This window comes from Camponotus vicinus, unplaced genomic scaffold (genome assembly GCF_025532165.1).
Source record: "Camponotus vicinus isolate PSW18456_S1 unplaced genomic scaffold, iyCamVici1.0 SCAF_6, whole genome shotgun sequence".
Classification (NCBI taxonomy): domain Eukaryota; kingdom Metazoa; phylum Arthropoda; class Insecta; order Hymenoptera; family Formicidae; genus Camponotus; species Camponotus vicinus.
The window spans coordinates 2,606,686-2,628,014 of NW_028141978.1; the positions used below are offsets into that span (position 1 = coordinate 2,606,686).

The window sequence follows — 21,329 nt, forward strand, 5'->3', positions numbered from 1 at the left end:
GTGGACGTCGATTTGAAAAATTTATCGAGCATTGACGAGTGGTCGTCGAGGATCCTCGAAGGAAAGCGTCGGGAGGCGTCGGGAATCGCGTCGTTCTAACTTCAGATCGAGCGTTGGTGGCACTTAGACGTAGGGTCGTTAGTTTCCCGGGGATCGCACGTGGACCAGCAAGGGAGTTACCTGCGGCTACTCATCCTGGGAGAATCGGCGCGCACGTACGTTCATTGTTCGTAATGTAACTTCCTTTTTAAGCGTCTCTTTACTTTAACTGAACTTAATTCAGTCACACTGTCTAATGTAATGTTCAATGTTATTGTTATAATAGTATATTAATCGCGTTTCTCAAATTTCTATCGTCTTTACATTAAATTTGGTGCGACGACAAGTTACATATTGATTGAAACTTGTATATAATATCGAGAGAAAAAAATCGTATGTCTAAATAATAATTTAATTTGCTCTCCATAGTATTTTACGCTAAAAAGCTATTATTTTTGTTTTTAAGCATTATTCTTATGACGTGTCAGTTATGAATAAAGAGTACTGGCCGCGTATGTGCAATCGAGACGAAATATTTTTCCTTTTAGCTGAATCCAAAAATTGGAAATGTCAGAATCAGCGAGAATCAATTCGTGTTTCGCGTAAAAGTGTCGTAGAAAAAAATCTTTTTAATAAAAAAGGAATTATTTGCCCCGAACTCTTTGCCAATTTGGATCAACTTCTTGAAACGTCGATTGGAGTGAAAGTCGAACGCCAATTTGTGCAGCTATGTATATGCAATTTTATAACTAATAACCGGTTAATTCTCTTTCTCTCTCCCAATAAAAATTACTACGTCGCAGGTGTTGGGAAAGTTCGGCAAAGTTTCGGGTTCACTCGTTGCCGAAGATTTTTAACGATTTTTCACGCATCGTTAGTCCTCAGACGGATCTCGCAGGAGCCGTTACAGGTCGTTTCGTATATCGACCAGTATCTTCTGTCGCGTGAAACGTCGCGCATCTGCGAAAAATCTGGTCTCGCAAGAAGGAGTTTGCGACAAGACAAATTCGTCTCGCGAAAAATGTTTCGAGATAAGGAATTTTTGTTTCCTAAACAATTTCGTTCGGAGATTTTAAGCAAAACGCTATCAGTTCTATAATTATGACATATATAGAAAATAAGTTTGCCGATTGGAGAAACCTCCGGAGAGGAGGAGAGGACAGGAGATCTCTTATAAAGATAAAGACTCTGCTCTGTACTCTGCTCTGTGACAGGCTTTTCGTGGAAGCGTGGTACAACCAAAAGAGATGTAACGTCAAAACTATGCGAACGACGACGCAGGCGCTCTTTATTGCGCACTGATGGCTTTTCCGATGGGCGCCACGTGCATGAAAAGACTCTGGTACATATCCGCCATCGTGCTCACGACCTCCCGAAATATCTTCGTGACTAATGTACCAAACATATTTCTCTGCGCATTGATCGTCCCGAGAGCCAGTCTTAGATTCACCAGTTCGACCCTCCTTGTGAAATTGTGTCGGAAAATGCGTCTCATCGTGTTTCATAGCACCTGCGACACGAAGTCGTCTTTAAAAATTTCACGTTATTATGATCGCTCTTAATAATTTTGATGCATTGTTTTGGATTCCTTGGAACAATAATCTTTAAACAGTTTTATATAATATTGAGAAACAATTTTATAACGCCGAGTTTGTTAAAAATATACGTGAAAATATACTCTGAAAATTTGAAAATCGCGAACGATGGAATTTTTGTTGGAGGAAACGGCATCTTATTTACGATGCCGAAGTGAACTGCAAACTTCTTTCGTAATATCCTGCAATATTGATGATATTGGAGATAATAAATGCAAAGAAATATGAGAGTTTTGTTGTCGGCGAATCCTCTTGTAACTTGATTATATGCGTACAGATCTATAAGTTTATGTGTTACTTCATTTCTCTCCCCGCGAAGGGGCATTAAAGTCTGCTCCGACAGATATAACTTTTCTAAGTTTTAACAGTTTAACTCCCTGATAAATTATATTACGGCGCAGCGACCTCCCAAAGTATTTCGCAACTTTGAGAAACGGTGATACTTTAATAGCGATGGTCGCTCTCGCTTCAGACATCGATACCGAAACGTCTTTGCGCAAACTTGGCTTTTCGTTATGCCTGCGATGTTTCGTTCGCCTTCTTTCCGTCTCTTGTTTGATCCCACGGGATGTTACATGCGTAGAGACGAAAGGGAGATGTCAACGTCTCGAGTTAAATTTTATTCCCTATGGATGTTTCGACCTCGATTCTTCGTGCCTCTCTGGCGTCTTCAAAGATTCCGCATTGATTTTGTCATGTTGTTTCTCAATCTTAATCGCTAAATTTAATATTTTTCATTTTCCTCTGAATTTTACCTTCTTTAAAAAAATTAATGTTGTGCTCCTAATTATTTAATTACCGTAGTATTTCGGTTTGCGATTTGGAAATAAATGCAAAAGATACAAATTTATTCGATGTATCAAAAATTATCTTGACATTTTTTCAACTAACTCTTATTAGCAATTTAAAAATTTTTATATAACGCAATTAAATTGGGAGATGCGCTCTTTTTTTACGCGGCATTGCATTTACGGTGCGAGAGATAAATGGATACAGATCTTTAAATTGACCGTTGCGTGTACCTTTCTGAGCGTTCGTTATTTCGATAAATGCGTCGCGTTCATATTTCTTTAAGGGAAAAATCAAGTATACCGTGAAAACTGCGTTGAAAACTAGTTATCGATATAAACAATCGATACTTTATATCAATCAGGCGGCATTCAAACAGCGCGAAATGCGTAAGAGTTGAAAGTGTACCGCCGATAGAAAACCGTCGGGAAAGTAATCCGGGTAATGGCTCTCCAGAAGCTCCAGGTAGAACTGCTCTCGCTGTTTCCGGATTCATGGAATTATCGGCACATCCACGCGGGACTCCCATCCGGAGTAGCGTAGCGCGCCTCCATTTGGCTCTCGCCACGATCCCCAAGCGGTGATAGAATAATAGACGAGGGCGAAATTAAAAAGAACTGAATGGCCGCGATGTATCTCCGCTCCGGGACGTGGCATCTAATTTTCGTGGATTTTCGCTCGTAGAATAAAAAAAGATTAGTGCGATTCGCGTGCAAATTATCTAGAATGTAGCTACAAATATTACGCTTGTTGCTGTATAAAAAAATCCGACACCTAATGTTAAATTAAAGGATATAACATGTGCAATATTAATCCTAACATGTTATCAGAGAAGAGATCTCTTGTGCATTGTTTACAAAAAGAAAAAAGATTTTTACAAGAAAAGAGAGCTTGATCATCGTTATGTCAGTTATTTAGATGATTTGCATATGTCAGTTATTTAGATGTTGCATATTTTAAAATATATGTGTATTCTGCACATATATATTTTATACATTTTTTTTCTTCAAATATTTCCCGTGTCACATACGATATATAAATAAAAATTTAGCCCCCGAATTTCACCGAATTAATAAGACGTCTAAAAAGACGTCTATATAAAGCAGACTTAATTATATATAATTAGTTATATATTTTTTTATTAATTTGTACTTTATGGTCTTATGCTTTCATGATAATTATATTTGTATACGTTCAGAATTCGATCATATTAACGTAACAGTTCGTCGTCACGTAGCCCACTAATTACACGCGATCAAACACCCGAACCCATCAGAAGTCGGTTCGACAGGCCCCTCCGGTCTTTCCGTCGCGCGTGCGGGAGTCGCAGGTCTCGTCAGGAATGCGAAACTCGGCCCAGCCTAACCCGACTCAATTTCCTCCGGAATAAATCCCTTAGCACAGCGACGGAATTAATTAAATATTGAGGACAATCCTGAGTCCCGACAACGTCGTCGTTCCTCCTTTCCCGCGCTTGGCTCGATCTCCACCGATTCTCCCACCATATCCCTCCTTCTCTTCTCCCTTCCCGCGATTCTCCTCGTCGTTCAATCTTCGATATCCCTTGATCTTGGACGGGCAAGATGCTCGTTCGTCATTCAGTCGCGATAAATGATGTAACGAGGCGAGCGAGTCGCGGAGACACGAGTTCAACGGACAGTCGAGTGATTGTCAGGCGAGAGTCCTCGATAGTCACATGATTTGGCTTACATCAGATCGGTTCGCGCTCTTTATTGTACGATCGTATAAATCTCACTCTTGCGTCTCACAATTACGTCAATCTGCCGTGTATTAGCCGTTGGATAAAATTTAACATTACGTTGTGCTTTGTTTGTCAAGCAACAGGATTTTTCCTTGACATTTAAAACATATACGGTAAATTGACAGAAATAAAAGCTTCTCATGTATCGATGATAAATTTCGCGTAGAACGTATAGCACTCCGAATGGCTGTTTTGTCGAATGCTATTAATGCACGTATCCGGTTTCGATTAACCTTTTATTGACCGCGCAGTCTTAATTGGGATGTCATCGCGCGTGATATGATTCGCGCGCCTCGTTTTTGTCCGCACCGAAATTAATCTCTGAAATGAATTCGATCACAAACATGTGTCGAGTTTATCGGTACGTCGACCAGAGAGAATATTTGATTTGTCGCGCAATCGGCAAAGATCGGCGGTAACGATAACAGCGTCGATGCGTTTATTGTATAATTTGAATGCGGATTTGAATACGCTTCCGTGATCGACAGTGAAAATCGGACGGCCGTTATCGCGGCAAATGCGCGTGTTGTTCGAAAAACGCGCCTCAATATTTACCCGCGCGATCTATTTGCGTGTACTTTTTTAAATTAAATTAAGGCTCGTATTTGATTTCCATCTGCTTTCGAAATAACACGGAAGTGGATTTTATCAAATTAGAGTCGCGCGCATCACTTTTTCAAATTTACTGCCGCATCTCGCGAAGAATAAATTGCTGAAATTAAATGTCTATGTAATGACACGTGATACAATATCTATGATTACATCGTTTATACATATATGTTGTACATCTCCGCTGTAACTAATTAATTTAGAAATGTTGTTTTAACTGTTATACGCGCGGGATATGCATATTTATTTTTTTGAAAGTCCAATTGAAATCCAATTATTTTAGACGTACAAAATTTGAAATGTCACATTATATAAATAAACAAGATTTTATCTGAAACATGCAAATGCAGCTGACAGTTATAAATAACAGTCTGCTGTATATAAAGACAAGATTTGTTATTATCGCGAAGACGTATCGAATCATTAGCGTATTTCCCAGGGTAAAGCCGCCATTACTCTTTGTTCTCGCGTGTTGAAAGCAACTTGTCTCGATAAAAGTTTGCTGTTTTACGTCAAATGAAGCAGCGAAGACGATCTCGTTTTTTCTCGATGTGGCTTCTGCTTTTGTCATTCAAACCCTGCGATTTTTTCGTCTCGTCAAAATGGTACGTGATTTGTTTTGTAAACAATAAAGATATAACGCGTTTAAGCTATTAAATGAAAGATTAATCGAGTATCGATACATAAATTGGATTTGTGCTTCGAATCTCCTTACGTCGCTCGAGATACAAGATGGTCGCACGTCATCGCTAAACGGGAGATACGAGCTTATATAAGTCTACTCGAGTGGGAGAGCAACCTTCACCCTTCTGACGCGAGTTTCTGAAATCCACCCTCCCCCCCTCTCCCCCTTTCCTCGCCAATGCATCGACGCGACGCGCCCGCAAATCGAACTACTACCGAACTACTCACGGCGATTAGTAATAACTAATTAGACATCCGAGGGCATGCGGACGTGGGAGGGCTCCGGGAACTTGCTCGGGACTATATCAGTGCTGTTGGCAGAAATCGCCCGTCAAAATACGTGATGAAGCACGTCAATATTGCGACGCGATTATTTTTAATAAGCTTATTTTTAGTTATTTTTAATAAGCTCCTGCCGAATTTCAGTAGTCGAAACAACGACTAATCAGCCATCTTCTCGCGAGAAACATCTCGCGGATCTTGTGATATATTACATAAGTTGATGTGAGAATATTGACAATGTAAATAAATTTTATAGTAAAAAATTTATGTTTTAAAAATAAATTTATAAAATTTTTTCTTCAAGGATATACATATATGTATAAGAAAATATTGAAGAATATTTCGATATGATGATATAAAAAGTATTTTCATGTTTTTATTTACTGAGAGATCTACTTTACGTTTCACATTTATTATAATAAAAATCAACAAAACATCAACACTCAAAAATAAATTTTCGATACTCGTGACATTAAACTCTCTTTTTATTGTACATTAAGAAAGATTTGAATATCAAAAAATTTAAATTTTGTATAATCTTGAAATAATATGATATTCTTTGAACATATAATCTTGAAATGAAATAGAGAGGGAGGGAGAGGGGAGAGAGAGAGAGAGAGAGAGAAATATTTTATATGAATTAGTAAAATTATCCGATACTTTTTATATAAAAAATGAATTGTTTTCTATAATTTATACTTAAAATTACTTGAAATTCTTCATGATATTATTTTGTTTGTTCAAATTATCATAATAGAAACAAATTTATCACATTTTCAAAATTTCAGCTTTTATAATGTTGTTAAATTATAAATATCAAAAATTTTATCTATTTATTGATTATATCTTTAAATTATTTTATTGAATGGAATATTTTTTGTAGTCTAAGCTGCTAGGATAAAGACTAAATAAAAAACACTGCCTCGCAAATTAATTCGCTTTAAACGCACCATGTAAAATAAACTCGTCTGGCATCTGTAATTCGCGGATTGCATTCCAACCAAAGTGCAACCGCCCCGCGGTTAAAGGTTAAATATCCACGCCGCATCGCGCTCAGTACAAAGAGATCTCCGGATGAATCGAAAGCTTTTCCGTGTATTTTCTCGCAACAACAAAGACAAAGACTGCTAGATAAAGAGAAAAAGATAGAAAATGAAAGAGAGAGAGAGAGAGAGACAGAGAAAGGGAGAGATAGAGGAAGAAATGAGAATGCCGCGATTTCCGGACGAAGGAGACTCGACCAAATCGACCCGTGCATTCATCGCATTCAATCGACTTTCAATTAGTCGAGCTCCAATTTTCCGTCAGGGTTGCGGGTAGGAGAAGGAGAAGGTGAAAAACAGACATTTACACCGGTACTAATCATTTGCGCGGTAAATTGTGCTTGTTTGCCCGGAATGTTGCTAACATTATCTCATTTTGTTGTGTATATCGAAAATTAACGTTTCTCCCGCGTCTTGCTACATTCGATATGCACTTATTCTCGCAAAGTGAAACTCTCAAATAGAGAAGATAAAAAAGAACTCTTATGTATACTGTATATGCAATTTGTGGAAAAATGAATATATGATGTGATTATTCGAGCGAGCTGCCCTAGATTCGTTACGTCGTCATAAAGATAAAATCCTTCCGCGTGGTGCTTGACATTCTTAACCTGTAAGTGTGTTGGCGAAATTCTCACGTGTTAGGGGAATTTTGAAAAGACATTTTTCACGAAGTACCTATTAAGGATATTATATTACAAATATGCGGAATCTGGCGACACGTATTTTCTCTCCATTACGGATTTTTTGATCGATTTAGAGTATTTTGCAGTGCGATCTTTTGGTTTCTTAGATTTTTATAAGATTTTGTAGCCTTTTTTTAAATTTTTACGATAAAATTATGGAACGAATTAATTATTTAAAGTTCAATTTTGAATAATTGGATTGACTTTATACAAATTCAAAATCACTACCAATAGATAACGTAATTATCAAGAAGTAACGACGATTTGATTTTTTTATCGATAGATGCGCTAATTTGCGCGAGTCGCCAATACACATTAATTGGATCTTTCCAAATGTTCATACAGTATTGGTGAACATATTTCCCGGTAAAATTCATCAATTGCAATTTTATTTCGTTGCTCGGCACAGTTTCTATTTTAAACTTATGACGCTTCTGCATAATTGTCGGATAATTAATCGTTAGAGTTTAATCACGACTAATTATCGACTGATGTGCCGAGGGAATATATGGTACTAACGTATTAAATGAAATATATTTTATTCATATCGCGAAAAGATGATATTATTGTAATTCGACAAATGCGAGAGGATACTTTCTCTTTGACTTTTTTTTTATTTTCTGCATCCACAGACCTGCAGATTCGCAAATTTGGACATTTTGTTCTCTCATCGAGAATCTAATTATCGAATTATCCTCAAATTTAAGTCTCAATCTATCGACTGATCCGTGCTGATCGATCGATTGAGAATTCTAGTTTTCGATCAGCGACGTATACGACGAGCAGCCGTCGAGTCGATTAAGCACCGAAACGAGAATCCACGACGGGATCGCGGCACTTAGTTACAAGGACGAACGAGGTTAACCCGGAATTGGGTGCTTTGCAGGCCCGGAGTCACGGAGAGTCTGGAATCTCGGTTATTCTGATTAAGTCTTCGTCCCAGGAGTTGCGGCGGCTAGGATACAGTTGGAAACGTAACGCCGCCCGGTATTTCGCGTCTCTTCGTAATTCGCACGATTGATCTCTCGCGATCAGAGTACCCGGTCTTCGATTATCCTCCTCTCTTCCTTCCCCTTCCTATATCGACGTTCGGTGGTGCATGATTTCGGCAGGTTCTCCTTGTATACGTTGCTACGCATACGAAACATTGATCGTTACGCTCTGTAATTTCTGTCTCGATGCTGTCTCTTTATCGATCATAAAAATAGCTTATTAACCTAAATTAGAAAAGCGTCTTCGATAATCTGTAAATGAAAGCAGCATGCAAAAAAACAAAATTAATTTCGTAAACGATGTAAATCGTGTCTTACGAAGAAATAACAAGATAACAATGAATGATATGACAATATAAAGTTGCGAGATTAAATAAATACAAAAATTAATTAATTAATTAAAATATCGATTCCCGGTTACCATCGTAAATCAGGATAAACTCGAGGAGAATGAAAGGAGATGCAAAAGCACTTTTCGGCGACGGTTCTGAATCCGTTAATTCGGTAAGCGCAGAAAGTGCATCAGGGCGGCCTCGATATTAAACGAGCCAAAGGCAAAGGCAAACGAGGGTCGCGAAGGATTCTTGCCGGTGAGAGGGCACGATGGAGGGACGAAGTCCTGACAAGGCAAAGCCTTCGCTTTTGCGGAATATAGAAGCGAGCGCTTGCTTCCTTATCGAAATTCTTAATTAGAAAATTTTAATTATGTTTTGAGGCTGTGGCAGAGGGTGGGGGAAAGGGTGATGGCAAAACTAAGACATATAGAGCAGGATGTACGTGTATACGTAAAGACGAAGGGCGGAAAGGAGCCGAGGAGCTCTGTGCACCCAAAAGATAGTGAATTTCTGAAGCAGGCAGGAGGGAAGGGTTGTTATGCTCGGTGACGGGAGGGGAGGAGGCGAGCAAAGATGTGCGCGAGATGCCGAAGGTAATTAAGCTTGCGCCTCATAAAGATGTTCCGACGACGTTGTCTTTGCAAGCCGATATTAAATCGCTGCGCTGCCACGCGTTTCCACGCGAATTATTAAAAAAATCCTGTTTTCGCACTCTGTTGAAAAAATGCACAATGGAAAAATATCTCGCGTCCTTGCTCCTTCTTTCCGCGAGATACAAACACGACTTTTTACAGTTTATTAATAAAAGCCAGGCTGTTTGTTCCAGATATGAGAGATCAAGCTACATTATTATAATACTTCTTTTTAGAGTCATGTACATGATATAATGATAAAAAATGTGAAAAAAATATTTTTTCTTTTTTAATTTTAATTTTTAAAAATTTTTATATTCCTCTCTCTCTCATTTTTATGCCAAAATATTCGAATGTTACATTAAAGTTCTTAATATTGTTATTAATTGCAATGTCTGTTCTTTTCTACCGTTCAAGTATAAGCATCAGCTTTTTACTCTTGTGTGTTCCTAGTTCAATAGTCGTAGAGCAGCATTCTTCGCAGCTGTTTGTAACCAAAGGATTAACCTGTCGATAATAATTCGCAAAGCATGCCGTAAGAGAAAGCCGCCGCCGTCGTTGGCCTCCTCGTAATTCCATCGACGGGGGTGCCGCTAGACGAACTCCATTAACTGTTTAACGAACCGCAATTTATTACGTTATAAACCTGAGCACGCTTTCGCAGAATGGCGCCTTCTCTGCTCGGGACACGTTTCCTTCGGCGCCGCTTCACACGAGGTACTCGAAGAACTTGGTGTTTAAAGAAACGACTCCTCGGAAATTTCGTCTAATTTCACGACTCTTGTTTTTGATTCTCGATAGTCATGAGAAGGTTCATTAATTATTTTCCTTTTTCATAGATTTATCTTTGTTAGTTTTTTATTCAACTTATTTTTATTAAAAAAAACGCTGATGTTAAAGATGTATTAGCTCTAAAAATTATATTTAAAGGACCTCGGGGTGTGTTAAATTCAACTTTTTCCTTCCTAATATTTTTTATGATTCCCTATAAAAAAAGCAAAATAATCTAAGTCAAAATAATTACGCATGAAGAGAAATTTGTAAAAAAATTCGTGTAAAAAGTATATTTTTCTTTACGACTTAACCATTTTGCTTCGAATCTATGAGATCGAGCTACTTTATCTTTCCACGGTTATAAGGATGAAAAATGTAAAAGAGATTCTAAAAATATCCTTTTTTTACTTTTATAAGATATATAAAATCTTAATATTTTCGTGGAAAAACATTCAAACGTTATATCTCTCTTACATGTGCGAAATCTCTATTACTGACTTGGATTATTATTGCGCTGGCTTTTACATGTCATAGACATTGCAGGCACCAAGTGAAAACCAGCGTGAAAAGCGCCGTGACGTAATCGCGCAGTCAGATTCTACGATTCTCTGGCTCCGTGCGCGAAACAATGGCGATCGATTATCCGCGATGATGCCGCGGCGGCGTGCTCGCTTTAATGTCGTAACGCGGCGCGTGCCGCCGCTGCAATCGCATTTACAATCCGGTTGAAATTGAATTCCGGTGCCGCGGTCGTTCTCGAGCTACCGCTGATGCCGAGAAGCGCGCGCGGGACCTGTTGCCCGGGATCCGACCGCGCCTTCGTTTTGGTTCGTCATGATTTCGTCTAATCGCGAAACACACCGGCGGCTGTTTATCGACCTCGATTACGTCGATCGTAAGTGCATTAACATCCGTTAATGTTGGGGTATATTTCTCTATTTGTGCGCGCCCTTCGTGTTGCGTCGCTCGCAGAGAGATCCAACTGACGCGCCGTCGCCGCTTTGTCGACGTTATCGTTGAGCAACAATCGTTATAATGCCGCTCAGCGATAATGGAATGCTACGAGGCGATTACCTGACACGGGCAATCGGGAATTTCCTAGTATTAAGATACCCCGATGAATGTTAATAGCGTAAATCCTCCATCAGTCTGTGCGATGACGATGAGAATTACTATGATCTTCCAATATCGTTGTGCGACGAAAGGATGCATCTTTAATGACTTGTGTATAGAAATTTCGATGAGCTTGAAAGATAATGTGGCAAAAATAAATTTATTCGCACAGTTTTATACACACGAGGAAGGGACCATAATGTTCTTAGGTAATTACGATAAACTCATAGTCGAAACATAGCTCGAAGATAGCTAGAGGATATCAGGCAAAGTAAGATTGCAACTGTACCGTAACCCGGCATATTCATAGCGGCATTAATGATCCGTGACTAACTTAGGTACCGCGTTCTCCTTCGGGAATAACTGGAAGGAAGCAAGAGGTTTCCCCAAGATTCTCCCGTAGAATATGTGGCTTCCCCGCTTGCTTATTCACAAAACGAAGGAGAAGCTCGATATTTTGTACGTAGTTAATTCATGTTTGTGTCGAGTTGATCTACGTAAAGAACAGAATTACAATAAATTGGACAATACGCTCGAAATTTAACGTTGATTCTTCTTTAATCAATACTATATCTATTGTTAAATTCGGCAACAGATGTGCTAATTTTAACGAAACTTGGTGAAATTGCTATTTATGGAGACAGAGGGGAAATGAGGAATGAATGAAGATGCGTTATGATCGACTAAGCCAACGACGCAAGAACAATGACTAAAAATGTAAATTGTCTCGACAGTCTGACTGTTCTCTCAGTCACATCCTTCCCGATCACGTCGCGTTGCAAAATAATTAAAAACACGTGTCATTTCCGGCTATGCTGATCGAAAGTCACTTCCTCTATTATATCGACGTTGCTTCCTTTTCACGTATTTTTAATAAATATTGCATCTCACAATAAAAAGGCTTTTGAAAAGGTGAGAGAATGTATTGTAAGCATTATACTCTGCCATATAGATATGAATTAGAATATTTAGGATATAAAATGTTTAATGAATGCATTTTCTATTCTTTCATATATATATGATTTATAAATATTCTATTTTCGAGAAATTATTAAGTTATATGATCAATCTTCTTTAAAAGTGATTTAATTATATTTTGGATCAAGTCACTGAATTCAATAATATATATTTGTATATCTCGTTAGGCCTTTCGCACAGAATATTCTTTTATACCTGAGAAATTTAATTTGATATTTAATATTAATTAAACCTAATATTTTAATTATGCCTAATATCAATTAATAAGCAAAATTTAAATTTTTTGCAAAATCCAGTCTTCCTATATTTATGTACATCGATTAGAAAAGTTTATTTCTTATCACTGATTTTTATCTAAGATTTTTATATTTTCGGATATTATGGCAAATTGCGGAAATGATAAACGTGCCAGCGTGCACTCGAAAATCGTTCGCGTTTTAAAAGAAGGGAATTTATTTTTGCATCGCGGCTCATGCCGATAATGCGTCGCCGTGTCGCATAACAGCTGAAAATAAAAAAAAAACAATTTTTCCAAAATTTTCTCTAAAAGCTGCCACACGTACAAGTTGTTATTTACGCGATTCATATCTCGTGAAATAACGCTTGCTCGTTAACACCGGTTGTTGTGAACCGTCGATTTAACACGAATCTGACACATTTATTTCCACACATGCGCTACTATTAAACACATTTTTCTCTTCGCTTATGAAACTATCGAGAGATTTTTTTCAGTTTTTTTCCTCTTATTCTATTTTTGAAGAATGTAATAATTGGATATGACAACCGTGCAAGATTTTTATAAAGATCCAGATTACTAGCAGAGCGCAAAATAACAAAAAAAACACATCTATATTTGCTTGTCCTTGTGACATTGTCTGCTCTTTTTCCCATGAACGCGTGTTTCTTGACAAGAGTGGAGTTAATCTGCGCCGAATTGGCTGCAGGTGAATGCAGAATTAATCAAACGTAAAACCGTAGCGACAGGAAAAGTGCTGGATCACACGACGGAAAGCAAATTGAATGAGAAGAGAGAGGAAAATGGATAAAGAGAAAGGAGATTGAGCGTGGCCAGCGACAAACGTGTTCCATAAAGGATGGAAGCAGGAGAGAAATACAGAGAATGGTGCATACGAGGAGGAAAATAGAGAAAAGGATAAGGGTAGGAATCGCTCGATGGACATGTCTCGTAGCCACTTTATCCGTATTTAATGCTGGAATAACATGCACAATTGTCGCTTTGAATCTCTCTGCTCGCGTGCAAGAATATTATATACACTCGGGAAAGCGCTGCCATTGTTTTTCCACGATTGAAAAGTCGATTTCGAACGCCTAGATTTTTTTGACAAATTTCTTGACGTCGTTATAGATTCAAATCCGCGGTTTCTCGTTAGAAATAATCCTGGATCTCTTTGACATTCACCGAATGGCGGTTTCAATGATGGCGAATTAAAAAGAATAAATTTTTTTCAAAAAATGTTAAAAGAGTTGACCGAGATTTATAAAAAATAAAACACTTTATTTTGATAGGTTTTTAGATTACTAATTGTCGGATTTTATTTATTAAAGTCGCGTTGCGGATTTAATGAAAGAGATCGAATCCGGAAATGATTTAATCCGCGGATCAAATACGTGAGAATAGCCGGTCGCGTATATCGAACTATTGACGTAGGAATGATTCGGATTAAAGGCCGTGATCCCGGATGATGAGTGTTGCGATTATGGTCGGCGTCAAGACTAAATGACCATTCGCTTAATTGGCGATCTCGATTTGTATTGACGGCAATTCTGTGTCATATTTTTTCACCTGACCGGCTTTTGAAAATGTCGCGTTATTTCGCTTTGTTTAGACTTGTGCATGTCTTTTTTCATTGCAACGAAATGAAAAAAAAAAACATATTGCCGGGAACATATACCTGGACGCTTGCAATATCAAAATTACAATATCGAAATTACAATATCGTCGCTAAGTATCAGGTGTTGAAACCGCTGCTGGCGATTGCTTCTTATCAATCTTTCGCGCGTTAAAACGAACGCGTAAAACATAAAATTCATGCGCCGTACTTTCCTATGGGGAGTACATCGTACATCTTGCTATTATAAACGATAACGTTGTTTCATCACTGCACTCTCACGCGATGAGCCGCTTGAGAAGAAGAAATATTGGAAGATTTCGCTGAAGGATAGATCGCTATTTTTGTTCCACCGTTATACAAACGATTTTTAATTACATGTAACAAATAGAAAATTATATAGCACTCCATATATCCCCGCGTAATTGTGCATAATTAATTAGTTAGATAAAGCATATCTAATTGGATCTGATGTCAAAATGTATTATTATTAATTATTATGCTTTTCGTTATTATAATTTAGCAATATTACCGAATTGATATATTCGTATACATTCTCGTTTGTTTTTTATTCACGAAGCATACCGCTCTTTGATTCATGAAGCATATAAAATCGAACGTAATCTTTTAATTAATCTCGATCCACAAAGTTTAGTTTTTTTGTTATTGTTGTATTGACAAATCTGCGTGAATACCTTCCTCGTGTTTATTTAGAAAAATGTTTGAGATCTAATATTGTAAAACGAGATACACATTTGTTGCAAGCGTTCAGATATGCAATGTGCCCCGTATTTCACGTTTGTACGATTGTATATATACGGCGCAAATGTGTGTGTGTGCGCGTGAACTATTTTTCAAAATTCGCTTTATCTCCGGTGGGATGTGGCACGCATACTTCACATATTTCCATCGGTATTCATGCCGGGAAAAAATTCAATGAGAGGTACTCCGATACAGCAGCGATACGCGTTAACCCTTAACTGAGCTCAACGATCTGCTGCGTTGCTTTGATATTACATGACAGGGAGTAGTGATATTAAATTGTACTTTATCAATTATAAAAGCTGAGAATTTTAACGATTATAGAGAAAAAGTACGTAAAGCGAGAATTTACGAAATTAAAGCATTTGTAATGATTGATAAACAATATATAGCATCGGAGAAGAGATTGCAAATAAAATGAGAGAGTTAGATTCTTTTTAGAGTAGCACTTCTAAAGAATAATGTACTCGGGGCGTTAATGAACTAACGCTTTTGGTCGGAAATTGCATTTGGAAATTCCTTTCAAGGATTCGATCGTGAGGCGAAGAACCCTCGAGGAACTCATTCTACGGCCGTAACATGGGTTTCTCGGCCGTGTTCAGGAATGTCCGGGACTCAGCCGTGTAGGAGCTGGGGGGAGAGGAGGGCGCACGAAGAGTTGTTTTATGCAGGCCTTGGATTTTATGCAATGAGACTGCAATATCAAACGGCGCGAGAAGCGCGCGCGTGAAGTGCCGCTGAATAAAATATCTCGAGGCCGTTGAGAAAAAAAAAAGTAGAACGGGGATGGCGCGGGATGGGGCGACGAACGGCCAGACGCATTTCGATTTCCCTATACCGGCTGTTGCACAATAGATATACACGAGAGATCTCGCGGGTGCATTAAAGCGCGCCTCATATTCCCCTCCGATCGCTCCGGTAATTTATTACGTCGATCGATCGCCATTTCGTTATTTCCAATGTTCATTCGAACACGGCCTCGACATTACTGTCACCTAGCATGGTAATTTAGAGACATTTCAATGTGAGAGATTTGGATACCTTAATAATTTAGCAACAAAGCGAAAAGATGGAATCTCGAAAACGTTCTATTGTGTAACGCTTAATATTATAATGATGCGAATGGATAGAGTTTGCAGAGCAATGTTGAATGTTAAAAGAGTAATTTTACGATAGAAAATTTTTGAGCAAGAAAATTAGTTTTATTTGTGAACATTACTTATGATATTTTTATTTAAAAAATTACATTTTCAAAAAATATCGTATTAATTCAGCATTATTCAAAATGTCCACATTTTCTCTATATGAATTATTTTTATGTTAGCGCAATGTCGAGATATTCTAAAATTGTCTTACATCGAGTCTTTATTTACGTCCGGGAGAAAAATCTGAATCCTTCGCGAAATATAATTCGCGAACATTCAAAGAATTTTCGAATAAATCAAATGGAAAGCATACTAATAAACGCATGCATATCGTTTCTCGTACTTTCCATTTGATGAGATTATTTTATCGATCTATATTATTATTTTGCCATAATTATTTCGAATTAGCGGAACAAAGCGGGTTTAAAATGCGCGAGATACGCGCTATAAATGAAATGTCATCTAATTATAACGTACCGTATGCTTTATCCGCGTAATTAATACGAAATTTACACACCTGGCAATTGGTCATTTCAACGATTATGCCAACAATGTTACGTCTCTATTGTTTACGGTCACTCGGCACCGGCATTTAGCAGCTCGGCGAACTTTTGCGAATGAATAATGTCACTTGTGACGTTGCAGAGCGAGGAAATGAGACAATGTAAAAGCCATGGAGTGCAAAGGCAGAGCATTACAAAATAGAGACGAGAGTGAGATAGGTAGAGAAGGGAAGGAGGGAGAAGGGATGGAGGAAAGAGAGACACTTCGAAACTTAGATTGGTGTCACATGGCTCTCGGCGATCTGAGAGTAAGAGACAAAGTCGGCGGAGAGTGGAATGTCGAAGAGAGAGATAGAAAGAGAGACAGAGATGGGAACGCTGTAACAGCACGATCCGAGGCGGCTTAACCGGGAAATCCAAGGTAAGACCTCTCGCGAAATCTCTATTTCCGCGAACGCCATGTTTCCATGGCGTTTCCCGTAGCCGCCGGAAGTGCTTCCACTCTTCGTTCCTCGTCTCTCGCTCTCTTCTCTGCCCATCTTCTCAGTCGATTCTAAAACCAGGGTCTGCCTGCATGTCTTCCATGTAAATCTTAAAGGATTACGCTCATAATTGCCTGCGTTGCCGCGTAATTGAAGAGCACTTAGACCGGCTCAGGGCAACGCGATACGTGACTGCCTTGCTCCGGATCGAAAATCCCGCCGAAACGATTCCGCCGCGAATCCTCAATACCGAGGGTTATCGTGTCGTACGACGCGCGAACGTGACAAAATGATACAGCCACCTCATATCGAACAAGATGCAAGAGGGATGTATGATTTTTCACGACATCAACTTTTATTTTGTGAACGTATTTTTATATTTTCTCATCACGCTATAATGCATCTTGAGAAAATTTTGAAAGACAAAAGTAAAAAGAAATTGAAAGTTGTACGCTTTTCCTTCTCCGAAAATAAATTTATTGAAAAAAATCATTTTTTCCATATTTGAGAATCATTTTATCCAAAAATATTTAATTTTTAAAAAGCTTTAGGTTTTAGTTGGTTTTTAAATAAAAGATTAAAAGTGTAAGATAGTTATTAAGTGTCAGATATATTGGTTGTAAGAATCATAGTCATTGATATTCTTTGTTTCCATGTTATCTAATAAAAAATTGAAAAATAAATTTCCCACACTTGTGTTTGTAACATATATTATAATATATTATACTATCATTCTATATTTATTTCGAGCAATTTAATCGATCGGTCCTTCGATATCGAAGCATTCCGGGTTCTGTACGTTCAGTCGCGGCTTTATTAACTAATGCAATCGTAATCGCATGATCTTTGCGGCTCGTTGACTTTCGTGCGATCCGATCTGTACGTCGAAACTTAGTCAAGTGCTATGCGAGCCTAACATCCTGATCCCTAGGCTTAATGGATTAATTTTGTGATTGGTTGATTCGTATAATTAAAGCGTAACTATATACACAACTATGATCGGAGACGAGATGCAGTTAGGACTTAGGATGAAATTTTAACCGTGAGCTCTCTCTCTCTCTCTCTCTCCCTTTCTCTTCCTCTCTCATTCTCCCTTTATCGAATGAATTTCGGACCATGTTCGGAAATGTCAATAGTGTGTTTATACTGGTTTATGGAAAAGTTTGGGATAGCAAACTATTCCGATCCTTTGTCGGCTCTTTGTAGTAGAACAATCGATTGGCGTTTCAGCGATTTACCGACAAAGTGACATCTATCAGTCAGTGCGGTCGCAACTAATATTGTCTGCGTGTAAAACTTTTGCGAAACTATTGTTTCCAACGAATTCCTCGATATCGCTAAATAATCGGAATATCAAATTTAGAGGTATTAAATTTTTCTTTACCAATTCCATCAATTTTAAATTATCAATACTCGTTGGAATTGTCAATCTATTTCTATTTTTTTATCTTTATAATCTGATGACTTTCTCTAAATAGTTAGCTTTTTAATTATTGGATGAAAAGAATTATTTTGAAATATTTTTTTTAAATATTTGGCCTTTTTTTATGTTTCAGGTAGGTCTAATAGGAAATAAAATTGATCTGTGTTCGATACATCGACGTGTGAAGAATTTAGACAGTATGATGATGACAAACCTACCCCCTGTTATGCTGCCACCTATTACGGACTACGGAATGCTGACGCCTACTCTCGGAATAAAGGTGAGTTGATTTACCCCTTCGGTAAGCGCGAAGAAACGAGTCTCGCGATACAAAAAAATAATCCAATCGAATCTAAGAATCAATTGCGTTCTCATTATTGGTAATTTAAATAAACGAGAGCGCATTTTAGCGCGTATAAAAATTAATATACAAATCTTAAATATACAAAATAGTCTCAATTTTAGTCATATAAAAGCGTCGATCTGTTTCGAATCGATATTTTTGACAAATAGTTTTTTGACAAGCCGACCACGAAATCGCCGCTGGCGATTTCAACGATGATTGCAAACATTTTGATGTAGAAAGAGACTATCGCGTGCTCTCGCCTCGGCGCTTCCCTTCGGTTTTTCCCCCCTCGAAGCAATTCGGGATGTTTTAGCCGATATAAAATCCCCTCTCGCAGGCAGGTCCTTGGGATATCGCCTTTCATCTCTCTGGGCTTTTGCAAGCCTCACGCTACGCTCGTGCGCGAGAGATCGCCCTAAAAGCCGCGAGATATTAATTAAAATTCCGCCCGAAATACTTCCAGCGAAGGACGAGGGGTGGGCGCGGTGTATTGGCTAACCGGCGAGTTTGTGCCCCGGCGCGTCTAATTTACTCGGCGATTTTCAACGTTCTGAAATACACAAACCTGCAGCGACCATCAACATTCCGTCATGTTACTTCCGGTAGTTTCGCGTGAAATCTGCTGATCGCGTACCTATAATCGTACGAGCGAAGAATATGATTAAAAAAATGTTATAAGATTTCCAAAATTATTCTTTTCGCGAGGAAAAAAGAAGTATATAAAATAAATTCGTATAATATCGCAAACAAATAACAATATTAATATTTATGTTAACCTTTTAAAGAACGAAATGGAAGTTTTTATTTTTTCTTTAAACGTGAAATAGCTCCATTGTTATTTTTTTTAGAATATAAAATTATAAAAACCAGACCGCATCAATCTTAAAGACAGTTCTTTATGAATTCTGAGGTATAGGAAAGAATTAACCTATTCCCTTTGACCTTTTTGATTTACGAAACGATAAAAAAGAATGAACTGCCGATGAATTCTACCGTGCGACTGAAAATTTTCAAGAATCTCTATTCACTTTTGTGTGTTGCATTGTTTAACTAATTTGCGTTGCTACATGTCAACTCTCTGATTCGTAAACATTACTTATTATTTTGCAATTATTCCGTATTTTTGAATATTGTCTCATTTATTTTTTTTTGGAATCCGTCCAATTAAAAAAGACAAGTAGAGGAATCCGAAAGGTAAGATCGCGGCGAATCCTCGTACAAAATAAGATAAAATAAGAGTTTGTCTCTCGAATGCAGTCGTCACGGATAGAATCGCGAAAGGTGAGATCTCGTTACGTCGAGTTACTCTTACGTAACTTATCTTTGTCATTGTAAAAGGCTATATTCTGTGTGTTTCCCTTACAAGTAAGTAAGAAGGTACTTTTCAAGCGGGTAGACGAGGCGTGCTTTCAACGACTGATAGTTAACGATTGAGAGAATCCGGGATACACTCTTCGCGTTATTCTTTGGTTCTTTCTTTCGTCGGCCGAGCCATTGTGTTTTCCGCGATATCGAATTTCCGTAACTATTCTCACTTTAATTAAACTATTTCTAGATGGAGGATAACCGCGCCGGTAGACTGCGAAGTTACTTCGCTCATAAGTCCGGAAATATTAATTTCCATTATTACAAAAAACAAGTGCGCTTGAAAAAGTTAACATTTTGTTCATCGCACTTTTTTATATTTTATCTCGCGTCATTTCGATCGTCCCTTTTTAAAAAGAAGTCAATCTGATCTTCGAAATTCAATCGCAAGATATCCTAAATTTTAATATTAAAATAATTGCCACTCTTTTAATAGTTATAGAGATAGTTTTGCGACTCGTTGTACAAGATATTCAAAATGTTCGATGCAAGTTTGATCGCGAAAAGTACGTAACGCGGATTCTTGTCAAGAATAGGGGAGAAGAAAAGGGTGTTTTCGGGCCGCCGGCGAAAGGGCGTTGAAGCTGTTTCTATAGAAGTGCGCGCGCCGCGAACAAAAAGCTGAATAACATTAACTCGCTTAATGTATTCTCTTAATTTTAATACACAATGCCCTCGAGCTGACGCGCTCTCCCAGATTGTTCAACCTTCGACGAATATTCTCTTACTTCCTTTAACCCTCCATGTTCTAATCTTTTTTCGTCTGATTAATATTTATATTATATTAACATTACTCTCATTTCTCGCTAATGGAGAATAATATAACAATATTTATCGTAGGATATGTTACTGACATGCAATAAGGATAAATTGGAAAGACAATAATAAATAAAATATATATATAATTATTAATATACATATATAATATATTTGCATAAAATTTTGAAATATGCATTTCAATAGATATATCTGTTAGAAAATTATAATAAAAATTCGTGTTCTGTGATTGTTCTTGAAAGAGCGTTAACTGATATCGGTTACTCAGCTTCTTGTTACAAGTATAGTTTAGACTTATGTACAATATGTACTCTCTCGAGTATAGTAGCTACACGATTCTACCGCTATTGTTTTCGCTGTTTG

General features: G+C 37.8%; 1 protein-coding gene across 18 annotated transcripts in view; it reads left to right on the forward strand.

The window, feature by feature from the left end:
• The window catches only part of Heph (polypyrimidine tract-binding protein 1 heph), a 364,683-nt gene that overhangs the window by 126,160 nt on the left and 217,194 nt on the right, over positions 1-21,329 (forward strand). For 13 of the 18 annotated variants that reach the window (XM_083103263.1, XM_083103264.1, XM_083103265.1 and 10 more), the window contains one exon: positions 18,612-18,758. The exons of the other annotated variants lie outside the window; for them this stretch is intronic. In XM_083103263.1, the coding sequence (XP_082959389.1) occupies positions 18,612-18,758 (147 nt within the window). The remainder of the gene's footprint in view (positions 1-18,611; positions 18,759-21,329) is intronic. 18 annotated transcript variants of the gene reach the window in all.